This window comes from Hemiscyllium ocellatum, chromosome 39, assembly GCF_020745735.1.
Source record: "Hemiscyllium ocellatum isolate sHemOce1 chromosome 39, sHemOce1.pat.X.cur, whole genome shotgun sequence".
Lineage (NCBI taxonomy): Eukaryota > Metazoa > Chordata > Chondrichthyes > Orectolobiformes > Hemiscylliidae > Hemiscyllium > Hemiscyllium ocellatum.
Genome location: NC_083439.1, coordinates 40,290,484 through 40,305,009, shown reverse-complemented (window position 1 = coordinate 40,305,009; position 14,526 = coordinate 40,290,484). Strand labels below are relative to the sequence as shown.

Sequence of the window (14,526 nt, the reverse complement as noted above, 5' to 3'; positions counted from 1 at the left end):
CAGGTTTTGATACTCCACGGTCAGCACAAAAGGCTGAATTGTTTGCCCTCACTCGGGCTTGCATCCTGGCAGAAAGGAGTTCAGCCAATATTTAAGGGACTCTCGCTATGCTTTCAGCAATGCCCATGACCACGGAGCCTTATGGGAGCATGGGGGATTTTAACTTCCACGGGGCAACCCATTAGTAACGCTGTTTTTGTGCATAATCTTTTGCAGGCCTCACAGTATGATTCAGCCCAGTGGTGATCAAATGTTTAGCTCACGCTGGTGCCACTGACCGAATCTCCAAGAGCAATGCGCTAGTAGATGCCGCCGCAACCAGGCAGCCTTACGCCCCACTTTCCTGGTTCCATTGGGCTCATAGCAACACCTTGTTACAAAAATGAGGAGGATGGGTATGCCAAACCTGGTGAGATGCGTCACTGACAGAGGATGCCTTTGCAGGGGAACACAGACTGTGGGTCACAGATGAGGTGCACCCTTGATGTTCATAACAAACTGTGGGACAGGTCTGTGATCCTTCTTTGCTTTTACCAATCTTGGTGGATTATGTACATAACTGTACACACCTAGGCAAGGAGGGAATAGTCAGCACTTTGCTACAAACCTGACGGCACCCTGATTCCCAAAACAATGGCTGAGAAATGAGCCAAAGCATGCTTGATCTGCAAAACAAAATGCTGGAAAAAGGATGCCTTGCAGTTCTGGGACTACTCTCTTGCCTGGTACCCAGGGTACAATGTTATAAGTATTGTTTGGTAATAGTAGATGTCTTCAGCGGATGGATTGAGGCAATCCTGACAAGGGACAACACGGCTGCAACAATGGTAAAAATATTGTTGAGGGAAATAATCCCCACTATGGACTCCCAGAGACAATAAGCTCAGGCAATGGGCCACAGTTTAGGGCTAAGATTAACCAGGGGATCTGCAGGGAACTAGCAATAAAACAACAATTCCACTGCACTCACCACCCAAAAGCAGCTGGAGTGGTGGAATGAGCAAATGGTACTCTCAAAAAATAAGCTGACAAAACCAAAACAAGAAACAGGCCTCAGTTGGTTAAAGGTCCTACCCTTGGCCCTGTTCCACATGAGGGTTATCCCTTCAAGCAAAACCGGTCAGTCTCCTGCTGAGGTGGTTTATGGGAAGCCCATGGGGACCAGGGGTAGTCTGACCCCACCCTGTCCCAAGGAGACTAGATATGAACACCCCAGGAGGGGAGGGGAGGGTGTACCTACAGGGGCTAACCACATCTTTCCAAAGTTTTCATTTGCCAGGCTAACAGAGAAAGTGACAGTCTGCCTGAAGGAGACTATCCCACTGCTGAGCCAGGACTGGGAATGAAAGAACCTGGGACCAAGATGGGAAGTGCTGCTAACGATTCCCACAGCTGTGAAAGTACAAAGCCATTTCCGGTGGTTACACAGAACCAACTGCAAAAGAGTCAGTGCGGAAACAGACAACAACTAAGGACAAGGATGTTTTCCATACTTGTGACCTTGGTGACTTTGGGAGAGGGGGGCCTTGAGAATAGATGGATCCCAGACTCACAGCCCTCAGCATAATACCTTTTTGTGCCTAGCCTATCAGACAACACACATAACGGGAAGACACATCCACTGCTAAATATGTGCCCACATGCCTCTCCCCACTTGGTGAGAGGAATCCCTTTGTGTCCCATACCTTTTCGCTGGTACGAACTGGCCGAATGTCTACAGCGTTGAAGCATTTCCGGTGACATTTCTCACACCGATGACACAGGAGACTAGCAGTTGGCAGGGTATAATCTGACTTCATTCAGGGGCTGGTATCACCCTAATTACAACCAATTGTGTCGGCCCCCTCCCTTGGTGTTCTCAATAACACCATCGACTACACCATTTGTTTCAGGCAGGAAGGGAAGCCCACCAAAGGCACTTATGTGGGAATGAGTGAATGCTCCTCTACATTCCCTGGGTCAAACCTATGCAGAACTTAACAGAATGTGTGTACTTTATATTTGATTGGTCTGGCATCCACAACAGAACCACAAGCCACCTCTGGAATAATGCTGCTCCCAGGCTATGGGGTGGGACGCCGTTTCCACCCTGACAGCTTACAAGGGTTGAAAGCCAACCCCTGGAGGGGTCATGCTCCATGGGGCATGTTGAGCTGCACCTACGTTCCTAAAGAGTCTACTAACATCACTGATCTCTTTAAACACATCACATAGGAAATTCAGATTCTCCAAACTATCGACAAAGGGTTCAGCGATGGCAAGGGAGGGTGGTCACTAGGGGCATTCTTGGACGATTGGGAGGCCTGCATATCGGAATTACAATACTAATTGTGATATGCTGCAATCTAGTGCTTCGGTGCCTATGGCCACTGTTGTCCAGATGTTTTCACAATAGACTCTGAGGAGACCTGGTTGATCATCAAATGATCAAAAGGTGGGAATGAAGAAATTAAAATGCCACAGAGGGGTCAGTTCCAGGCTTTGCTTCTCTTTCAGGACAAATTAGGGACTCGAGGGTTAAACATTCCACTACCAAATGACTTACTGCAGTATCAACTGATAACAATATAGACAGAACACCTCAGTAAGGGGGGAGGCTGACTGTACCTCAGGAATGGAGCCTAGTGGAGCCACACATGTGAATTCTCCTGTAGCATCAGACACAAGTATTTGCCCTTCCCAGACAAGACTGATAGCCTTGGCCACAAACCTGTTAAACTGTCTCCTGCTCCCATTGTCTTACTTCCTCTCCAGATTAGCATAGATATGTGAATCCCCCATTGAGAACAGGCAAAATCCTTCTGTTTTAATCTCTTCCCATCAACACATGATCATGAAGAATATGATAAATTTCTGTAATCCAATCACAAGATATCACAGGACATCAACATTTATCAGGTTTTGTAAATTCATAATTTATAATCATAATGACAATCGACCATGTGACTGATAAACCTTTTGTTTAATCTCTATAAAAATACTGTCTTTGTGAGTAGGGCAGAGATTTGTGGAGAAGTGTCACCACAAGTAGACACAGGGCTACTTTGGGGACATTTTGAATCTCTCGTTGGCTGTCCGATAATAAAACATCTACCATTGTACAGAAACTTGTGTCATCCGGATTTGTGGAACAAAATATACATCAACTGTTTCTGTTCAAGCAGTTGGTTTGTGAGCTGCCTCCATTGGAGTAAATGGTTAATGAGATATACTCTGATAGATTAGAAGGTTGTAGAGATGGTCTTTGATGAAATAACTTTGGTGAATTGATCTCTGCTGGCTGGACGAATTGGCTTAGTGGTTTCTATTGGCAGGCCTGTCTCTGATGAATTGACTCATTGGTGAATTGTCTTGAGTGAATTGTCTGGTTGTTGAGCTGGTTGCTGGTGGATTGGTTTGTTTGTGAGCTGGTTTCTGGTTACTTGGCTCATTTTCTAATTAGTTTCTGGTGAATTGCCCAGTTCGTTCTGGTGGATTGGGTAGTTGGCAAGTTGTTCTTTGATGAATTGAGAAGTGGTAACAGTGGCCTTTGATGGAATGGCTAGCTAGTGACCTGTTCTCTGGTCAATTGCCTCTGTGATGAAATAGGCTCTGGTGGCTGAGCTGGTTGGTAAGCTGGCCTTGGTTAAAGTAGTGTTTGGAAGATTCCTGTTCATGGGATTGGTCCCTTGTATACTTTCTGATTGGTGTGCTGGCCTTTGCTGGCCTTGAGTGAATGATTTAGTTTCTGGAAATTAGCCTGCAAATTGCTTTTGGCTAAGGGCTAGTGGTCTGTTTGCCACTAAGCAGACTATGGGTGCACTGGATAGCTCTACTAGATTTCCACTAGAGTTTCTGCTCATCACATCTGCTAATAATATCTCCATTCCATCAGGTCCTGTTTTTCTGGTTCAGGATTGAAGAGAAGGAGGGGAAGAGTGAATTAAATGTTTTGGCTTTTCATGGCTGTTAATAGGAGGTGAGGCCAAGGAGATTTTTCATTTCCTCATAAACAACAAAGCTGATGCTTACAGCAGGGACCACTTTCATGCAGTTAGGCGTGAATCCTCGATAAAGACCGAATAAGCCTTCTTCTCGTATGATGTTGGAGAAGTGCTTGTGCATGCTCACATGTGGCCCACCTCCAACAATGGCTGTGAAAAGAAAAAATAGCTGAGTATTTTAGTACAGGAAAAGTGTTATCCAACCTGAAGATTTCTGTCTCCTTTCCCATCTTACTTAAAAGAATTATACGACCTGCCATGTCAACGTACCATCCTGTATGAGCTGACAAGCAACATGCTTCACATGTGTTGAAGCAGTTTGGACCAGAATTTGCAGGCAGCACTTGTCCAATTTGCATGAAACCACATACACACATGTGAATGCAACACATATATCAATTCCAGGTTGGTAGAGCAATGGCAAATGGAATTTAATCCTAAGTGCAAGGTGATGAACTATGGGAGGTCTAATCAATGAAGGATAGACTCAACAAATGGCACAACCCTAAGGAGTACTGAGAAATAAAGGGAACTTGGTGGCAAGTCCATAGATCTCTGAAGATGTCAGCACAGGTAGACTCACCTTCATTAGCCTGGGTATAGATTATAGGAACAAGGAAATGTTGTTATAACTTTGTGAAGTATTGGTTGGCCACAGTTGGAATACTGTGTGCGGTTCTGGTCACCACACTATGGGAAGAATATGATTGCACTGGAGAGGAAGCAGGGAGATTCACCAAGATGTTGTCTCGGATGGAAAGTCTCAGTTATGAGGAGAGACTGGATAAGCTGACTTTGTTTTCCTTGGGAAGAGGGAGCTGAGGGAGGAATTTGATAGAGATATACAAAATTATGAGCAGCAAACTTTCACATCACAAACTCCAGAGGGATATAAACAGGTTAAGTGAATGGGCAAAAACTTGGCAAATGGAATATAATGATAATGTGAGGTTTGCACTTTGGCAGGAAAAATAGAGGATCTGAATATTATTTAAACAGAGAAAGACTGTAGAAAGTTGCAACACATTTATGCATGAATCACAAAATACAGGTTCAGCAGGTAGTAAATAAGAAAGGAGAATGGTCAACCTTTATTTCAAAGAGAATGGACTATAAAAATAGGGAGGTCTTGCTTAAGCTGTACAAGACACCAGGTTGACCAGGTGAACAGTTTATAGATCATTGAATCCCTACAGTGTGGAAACAGGCTCTTTGGCCCAAGAAGTCCACACCGACCCTCCGAAGAGTAACCCACCCAGATCCATTCACCTACATTTAACCTTTGACTAATGCATCCAATCTACACATCCTTGAACACTATGGGCAATTTAGCATGGCCAATTCACCTGACCTGCACCACCTTTGGATTGTGGGAGGAAATCGGAGCACCCAGAAGAAACCCACGCAGACATGGGGAGAATGTGTAAACTCCACACAGACAGTCGCCCAAAGCTAGAATCAAACCCGGGTCCCTGGTGTTGTGAGGCAGCAGTGCTAACCACTGAGCCACCGTGCCTTGCCCAATTTTGATACACTGATCTAAGGAAAGATATTCTGCCATTGAAGTCCGCCCAGAGAAGGTTCACTAGGTTGTTCCTCGGTATGAAAGGATTATCTTATGAGGAGATAGAACATAGAACATAGAACAGTACAGAACAGAACAGGCCCTTCAGCCCACGATGTTGTGCCGACCACTGATCCTCATGTATGCACCCTCAAATTTCTGTGACCATATGCATGTCCAGAAGTCTCTTAAATGTCCCCAATGACCCCAACTGCTGCTGGCAATGCTTTTCAAGCTCTCACAACTTTCTGTGTAAAGAACCTGCCTCTGACATCCCCTCTATACTTTCCTCCAACCAGCTTAAAACTATGACCCCTCGTGTTAGTCATTTCTGCCCTGGGAAATAGTCTCTGGCTATCGACTCTATCTATGCCTCTCATTATCTTGTATACCTCAATTAGGTCCCCTCTTCTCCTCCTTTTCTCCAATGAAAAAAGTCCGAGCTCAGCCAACCTCTCCTCATAAGATAAGCCCTCCAGCCCAGGCAGCATCCTGGTAAACCTCCTCTGAACCCTCTCCAAAGCATCCACATCTTTTCTATAATAGAGTGACCAGAACTGGACGCAGTATTCCAAGTGTGGTCTAACCAAAGTTTTATAGAGCTGCAACAAGATCTCACGACTCTTAAACTCAATACCCCTGTTAATGAAAGCCAAAACACCATATGCTTTCTTAACTGTCCACTTGGGTGGCCATTTTAAGGGATCTATGTACCTGCACCTCAAGATCCCTCTGTTCCTCCACATTGCCAAGAATCCTATCCTTAATCCTGTACTCAGCTTTCAAATTCGACCTTCCAAAATGCATCACCTCGCATTTATCCAGGTTGAACTAAATCTGCCATCTCTCAGCCCATCTCTGCATCCTGTCAATGTCCCACTGCAGCCTACAACAGCCCTCTATACTGTCAACGACACCTCCAACCTTTGTGTCTTCTGCAAACTTGCTGACCCATCCTTCAATCCCCTCATCCAAGTCATTAATAAAATTACAAACAATAGCGATACACCCATGGACAGAGCCCTGTGGAACACCACTCACCACAGACTTCCAGGCAGAATATTTTCCTTCTACTACCACTCGCTGTCTTCTGTTGGCCAGCCAATTCTGTATCCAGACAGCTATGTTCCCCTGAATCCCATTCCTCCTGTTGAGTTGTTTGGCTTAGAGTCATTGAATGGCAACTTATTTGAACTATAAGATTCTTAGATGGCTGCTTGCCAAGGTAGATCAGAGATGATACTTCCCATTGTGGGATAGTCTAAGACAAGAGGGAATAATCTTCAAGTAAGGGATGACAAGAAGTTTATTTTCTGAGGGAAGAGAATCTGTGGAATTCTTTAAGCAGACGGCTGTCAAGCCTGGAAAGTTAAAAATATTCATGGTTGAGACAAACAGACTTTTAATCAGTAAAGGAATCTATTGTTCTGGGGAAAGATAGGAGAGTGGAACTCAGGATTACTAGATTTACCATGATTTTGTTGAATGGCAGAGCAAACACAATTGTCCAAATGGCCTATTTCTGCTCCTATGGGGTAGTGTCACTGAAATAGTAATCCATAATTCCAGGTAATCTGTGGATATGTGTTTGAATCTCACCATAGCTGATGTGAAATTTGAATTGAATAAAAATTCTGGAATTGAAGGTTAGTCTAGCTGTCACCATGTAACCACTGTTGATTGTCATAAAAACCCATCTAGTTCATTATTGTCCTTCCCTGATCTGGCCTAACAGTGATTCTCGACCCACTGCAATAGGGTTGACTATTAACTTCCCTCTGAAGTGTCCTAGCAGTTCAAAAGGATCAAAAGGCAATTAAGGATGGGCAACAAATGCTGGTACTAGCCAGTGACATCCATAATCCATGAAGAAAAAAAAATGAATTCCTGTAAATCTTGTCAACTATCTCTTTCATGCATTCACATCCTTCAAAGTGTAGTGCCCAGAACTGGAAAAGTTATCCAATTAGGTACAAATGAGTGTTTTATACAGGTTTATTATAAATAACTGCATCGCCTTTGTATTTTATGCCCATATTCATTGAGTCAGGACCCTTTTTTATTAAACTGTGCTCTAAATCAGCCCTGTAAGTTTAAGTTCATCCAGGTATATCCACCCCTCCATTTGTGCATTCCATTTAGAATTGTATATTTATGTATATTGTCTCTTCTTCCTCGGATAATGAAAGCAAAACAGTGCACAGTACTCCTAGTATGGTCTCACCAAGGCCCACCACAACTCTAACAAGACATCCCTGTACTTCTGTACTCAAATGCTCTTGCTGTGAAAGCCAACACACCACTTGCCATCTTTACCACTTGCTGCACCTGCCTGCTTACTTTCAGTAACTGACATACAAGGACAACTAGATCTTGTTGCACTTTCCCCTTTCCCAATCTATTACTATTTAGATAAATGCCCTTCCTGGTTTTGCCACCAAACATTTATCCACATTATACTTCATCTGACATGCATTTGCCCATTTACTCAACTTGTGCAAATCACACTAAAGCATCTTTGCATCCTCCTCACAGTTCAATCTTTGACATAACTTTGTGTTTTCTGCAAACATTTAGTTCCTTTATCTTAATCCTCTGGATGAAAATCTTTTTTCTCAAATCATCTCTAAATCACCTGCCTTTAACCGTATAAGTGTTCCCCCTCAATCTTGACCCTATCACTAAGGAAAACAGTTGCTTTCTACTCACCCTACATGACCTTCATAATCTTATACACCTCTATCAGATCCCCCCTCAACCTTCTCTGCTCCAAAGAAAATAACAGAGCTTATCCAGCCTCTCTTCATTGCTAAATGCTCCATCCCAGGCAATATCCTGCTTTGTACCCCTACAGTGCAACCACATCTTTCCTTATACTAGTGAGCAGAACTGTACATCATACTCCAGCTGTGGCCTAACCAAAGTTCTGTAGAGCTCCAACAATAACCTTCCTGGTCTTATAGCTTATAGACTGAATGATAAAGACAAGCATCCTGTATGCCTTCGATATTTTCTTCATGTAATTAAAAAAGTTATCCTGTGCTTGAAAAGATTGGAGGACAATGTTTTATCTAATAGCTACTGTCCTACCTGTCCATCTTTACTACCACCTATTCGCTCCACCCTCGCAGAGCATTAACAGAAGGTGATGGTAAAGGGGCATTTGTGTGACTGGAAATTTTTGTCCAATTGGTTTCTACAGACTCCTAGCTGTTTGTGATATATATAAATGATTTAGACTTAAAAGTAGGAGAGTTGTTCGGTATATTTGATGATGATATAGCAATTGGTGGGGTGGTTAAAAAGAGAGGAGGATAGCCTTAAGCTACAGGAGGATTTGGACAGGCTGTTCAGATGAGCTGATCAGTTGCAAATGGACTTCAGTCTGGATAAATGCGATGTGATGCACTTGGGCAGGATCTGCAAGCAGGAAAATACATGTTGAATTAAAAGGTCCTGGAATGCACTGAGGATGAGAGGGACCTTGGTGTGCATGTCCATTGGTTCTTAAAGATATCAGGACATAATTAGGATAAAGTCATTAAGAAGGCATATAATAATTTGCTGAGGCATAGAGTTTATGAACAGGGAGATTGTTTTGGAGTTGTATAAATGTTGGTTAGGTTGCACTTAGTTGTAAGGGAGAAATTTGGGTATGAAATGAATTAACTTGTAAATCTATGAAATTCCAGCTGGGATTAGCATGATGGAGAGGGTTTTAGTAAATAGGCAGTAATCATATACAGAGGAACCTCGGTTATCTGAACAACATGGGTGCGGAATATTTTGTTTGGGTAATCAAACATTTGGATAATCACATGTTCAAATAATACAGTTTAGCCAAACATTGGGACCCTGAGATCTTGTTTGGAGAAACCAAAATTCGGATAATTGAGGTTCGTCTGGAAATTGGTTAAGATTTGTTTTCTTTTATTCTTGTTCAAGAAAGTAGTCATTTTAAAAGAATGGCTATGTAAACACATAAACACATAATGTAGCAGTCAGCTTATGTGAAAGTGCAAAGTGGCTGAACTAGCTTTAACCTTGAAGCATTACTTGGAATTGGAATTGGAATGTGAAGACAACCCCGTTCATGACAAGAAAGGTAAAGCTTTCTTGTTTAGTCAGGGATGGGAATGAAGTATAGACTTCAAACAGGAGATAGGATGGCACCTAGGAAGTTAGGAAGTGCTGAGACTGGGGTTAACATCTGTGCCATGTCACCTTTAGAATATATGAGAAAAGGTGTTTTGGAATTTGAATGATCCATTGTCTACATTACCTACAATGTAATCACAGCAAGTCCATACCAACCCTCTGAAAATCTGATGAATCCTCATTGAGGTGGAATGCTACACCAGAAGCTTTTATGGGTTGACCTGTAGCTTGAAGCTCCTGAGATTATTTCATCAAGTAATTTAAAACAACAGGGTATTGTGTGCACTTTGGAACCGTCGTTATAGGACCGATGTGATTATATTGCAAAGGGTGTAGACAAAATTTAAAATTGACTAAGATGTTGGGCTGGGGAGTCTTAGTTATGAAAAGAGGTTGGATAGACTGTGATTGTTTTCGTTGGAGTAGAGGAGACTGAGGAGGCACATGATTCAGGTGGGGAAAATGATGAGGGGCATAGGTAGGGTAAATGGAAAGAAACACATCCCTTTGATGGAAGGATCGATGACCAGGTGCACAGATTTAAGGTAAAGTATAGGAGATTTAGATGAGATGTGAGGAACTTCTTTTTGTTGAGGAAGTGGTGAGAATTTTAAACTCATTGAGGATGGTAGAGGCAGAAACCCTCATAGCATTTAAGTTGCATTTAGATGTGCATTTGTGATGCAAAGTCATACAAAGCAATGGTGAAAGTGAGGACTGCAGATGCTGGAGATCAGAGTCAAGAATAGAGTGGTGCTGGAAAAGGTCAGGCAGCATCCCAGGAGCAGGAAAATCGATGTTTCAGGCAGGAGCCCTTCATCAGGAATGAGAATACAAAGCAATGGGCCAAGCGCTGGAAAATAGGGTTAGAACAGCTATGTGCTTGTTTTTGACTGGCATAGACTTGATTGGCTGAAGGTCCTTTTTCTGTGCTCCAGACCTCTATCTATAATTTGATTTCTGTAGACTGCTAAACTGTGACACTGCGAGTACAAGCCCATGCTGCAAGTACAATCCTTAACACTCTAGAAAACAAAACAAATTGCATGCTGCCCTGAGAAGAAACATGTTCACTTATTGACCTTTGGGATGATTCTGTCATTCTAAAAAAGCTGATTTCTGTCTTTCTCTTCCTGTGTTATAGAACACTGATATCTTGTTGCTAAGGAGTAGTTGCTTTTTTCCTCTACCCTTGTTGCTAAGGCATGAAACTAATCACCTCAAGGATTTTAGAAGCATTATTTTATATGCATGTAATTAAATCAGGCAACTTGAAACACCTACAGAACTTAAAAATGTAACAAAAATTGGGTCCTTCCATTCTTATCACACATAATAGAGATATAAATCTAACATAAAGGGCAACATTTTATAATGTAAAATGAAGAACGACAGAAGTAAGTGAGCCTTACTTCAGTTGTGGGCAAAGTGTTGGAAAAGATTTTAAGAGATAGGATTTATAATCACCTAGAAAGGAATAAGTTGATTTGGGATAGTCAATACGATCGTGCCTCACTAACCTTATTGAGTTCTTTGAGGTGGTGACCATACAGTTGGATGAGGGTAAAGTGGTTGATGTGGGGTATATGGATTTCCGTAAGGTCTTTGATGAGGTTCCCCGCAGTAGACTATTGCACAAAATATGGAGGCATGGGATTGAGGGTGATTCAGTGGTTTGGATCAGAAATTGATTAACTGAAAGAAGACAGAAGATGGTGGTTGACATGAAATGTTCGTCTTGGAGTTCAGTTACTAGTGGTATACCGCAAAGATCTATTTTGGGTCCACTGCTGCTTATCATTTTTATAGATGACCTGGACGAGGGTGTAGAAAGATGGCCTTGTAAATTGGGTGAACTGGCCATATCTATTTCATTGTACAAGTGTTTAAAAAACACTTAAAAGCTTTTATCAAGTAGATACTTCTAGACATATTAGAAACTCTACCTTTACAACACCTTTGTAAAAAAACACCAAGGACTGGAAAACTTTATTAAAGGAGCAGCATCGTCACGCACATGATTTTTGTCAAGTGTGTCCAGGAAGGATGTCTGATTCAATACGTAGATAGGGGGAGGTCATAATGATTTTGGTGCTAGGCAACGAGCAAGGCCAGGTGCCAGATCTCTCAGTGGGAGAGCATTTCGGTGACAGTGACCACAACTGCCTCACTTTTATCATAGTCATGGAGAGGGATAGGAACAGATAGTATAGGAACATATTTAATTGGGGGAGGGGAAATTATACTGCTATTAGACAGGAGCTGTGGACCATAAATTAAGAACAATTGTTCTACAGGAAATGCGCAACAGAACTGTGGAGGCTGTTGAAGGAGCACTTGTTGCGAGTGTTGGATAACTTTGTCCCACTGAGACAGGCAAGGAACGGCAAGGTGAAGGAGCCTTGAATGACAAAAGCAGAGGAGCTTCTTGTCAAAAGGAAGAAGGAAACTTACTTAAGGTTGAGGAAGCAAGGAACAGGCACAGCTTTAGAACTGCTTTAGAGAGTAGCTAGGAACAAAGTCAAAAATGGACTGAGGAGAGCTAGGAGGGGGCACAAAAAACCCTTAACGGGAAGGATTAGGGAAAACCTAAAGGCTCTCTATACTTATGTGAGGAATAAGACAATGATCACACAGAGGGTGGGTCCAATCAGGAATAATGGAGGAACTTGTGCCTGAAGCTTTAAGAGGTAGGGGAGGCCCTAAATGAGTTCTTTGCTTCAGTATTCATGAGAGCGAGGGATCTTGTTGATAGTGAGAATGCCATGATCCAGGTTAATTGGCTTGAACAGATTAATATTGAGAGAGTTGATGTGTTGGAAATTCTGGGAAGCATCAAGATAGATCAGTCCCAGGGCCAGACCAGATATATCCAAGGTTACAACAGGAAGTGAGGAATGAGATTGCAGTGCCTCTGGATCCTCACTCTCTATGGGAGTCGTACCAGATGATTGGAGGGAGGTGAATGCTGTTCCTCTGTTCAAGAAAGGGAATAAGGAAATCCCTGAGAATTACAGACCGCTCAGTCTTTTATCTGTGGTAAGCAAGGTAAAAAAGGATTCTGAGAGATAGGATTTATGAATATTTGGTAAAATATAGTTTGATTAGAGATAGTCAGCATGGCTTTATGAGGGGTAGGTCATGCCTCACAAGCTTTATGGAGTTCTTTGAGGATGTGACAAGACAATTTGACAAAGGTCGAGCAGTGGATATGGTGCAGATAGTGTTGAGTAGCTGTTGCAGGCTACAACATGACTGACAGAATACAGAGTTGGGCTGATAGTGTTGAGTGGGCTGAGAAGTGGCAGATGGAGTTCAACATGGATAAATGAGAAATTATTCAATTTGGAAGGTCGAATTTGAATGCTGAATATAGAGTTAAAGACAGGATTCTTGGCAACGTGGAGGAACAGCAGGATCTTGAGGTCCATGTACATGGATCCCTCAAAGTTCCCACCCAAGTTGGTAGATTGTTAAGAAGTCTTGTGGTGGTTTGGCTTTCATGAACAGGGGATTTGAGTTTAAGAGCCATGAGGTTTTGTTGCACCTCTAAATAAAGGAGTAAGTGAGGACTGCAGATGCTGGAGATCAGAGTCAACAGTGTGTTGCTGGAAAAGTATATCAAGTCAGGCAGCATCCTTGGAATATTGTATCAAGTTGGAATATTGTATCTAGTTCTGATTGCCTCATTATAGGAAGGATATAGATGCTTTAGAGAGGGTGCAGAGGGGATTTACCAGGATGCTGCCTGGATTGGAGAGCTTTCTTATGAAGACAAGTTGAGTTAGCTAGGACTTTTCACACAGGAAGAAGGAAGTTAGATGACTTGACAGAGGTGTAACGAGCTAAGAAGAGGCATAGATAGAATAGATTGCCAGAGACCTTTCCCCAGGGCAGAAATGGTGTCATGAGGAGTCATAAATTTAAGGGGTTTGGAGGAAGGTATAGGGGAGATGTCAGAGGTAGATTCTTTAACACAGGGAGTAGTGGATGCATGGAAAGCACTACTGGCAGTAGTAGTAGAGTCAGAGACATTAGGGATATTTAAACGACTGCTGGACAAGCACATGGGTAGCAGTTAAATTGCGGGGTACGTGGATTAGGTTGATCCTAGATTAGGATAAATGCTCCGCACAACATCGTGGGCCAAAGGGACTGCACTATGCTACACTTGTCTATGTTCTATATTCTATATTCTATATTAATAAAAGATAGAGGCACTGGACACTGAAAAGGCAATGGACCCTGACAATAAGAACATAGAAAAATACAGCGCAGTACAGGCCCTTCGGCCCTCGATGTTGCGCCGACCAAAGCCTACCTAACCTACACTAGCCCAATAACCTCCATATGCTTATCCAATGCCCGCTTAAATGACCATAAAGAGGGAGAGTCCACCACTGCTACTGGCAGGGCATTCCATGAACTCACAACCCGCTGAGTAAAGAATCTACCCCTAACATCTGTCCTATACCTACCACCCCTTAATTTAAAGCTGTGTCCCCTAGTAACAGCTGACTCCATTAGCGGAAAAAGGTTCTCACTGTCAACCCTATCTAAACCCCTCATCATCTTGTACACCTCTATCAAATCTCCCCTAAACCTTCTTTTCTCCAATGAGAACAGCCCCAAGTGCCTCAACCTTTCCTCATACGATCTTGCTACCATACCAGGCAACATCCTGGTAAACCTCCTCTGCACTCGTTCCAATGCCTCCACATCCTTCCTATAGTATGGCGACCAAAACTGCACACAATACTCCAGATGAGGCCGCACCAGAGTCTTATACAACTGCAACATGACCTCAGGACTCCGGAACTC

General features: G+C 42.7%; 1 protein-coding gene across 1 annotated transcript in view; it reads right to left on the bottom strand.

Moving 5' to 3' along the window:
* Window positions 1–3,948: 3,948 nt before the first annotated feature.
* Window positions 3,949–14,526, bottom strand: part of LOC132834231 (mitochondrial adenyl nucleotide antiporter SLC25A23-like) — a 61,846-nt gene continuing 51,268 nt past the window's right edge. Inside the window, exon 8 of the mRNA XM_060852894.1 lies at window positions 3,949–4,133. Coding sequence (XP_060708877.1) covers window positions 3,949–4,133 — 185 coding nt within the window. The remainder of the gene's footprint in view (window positions 4,134–14,526) is intronic.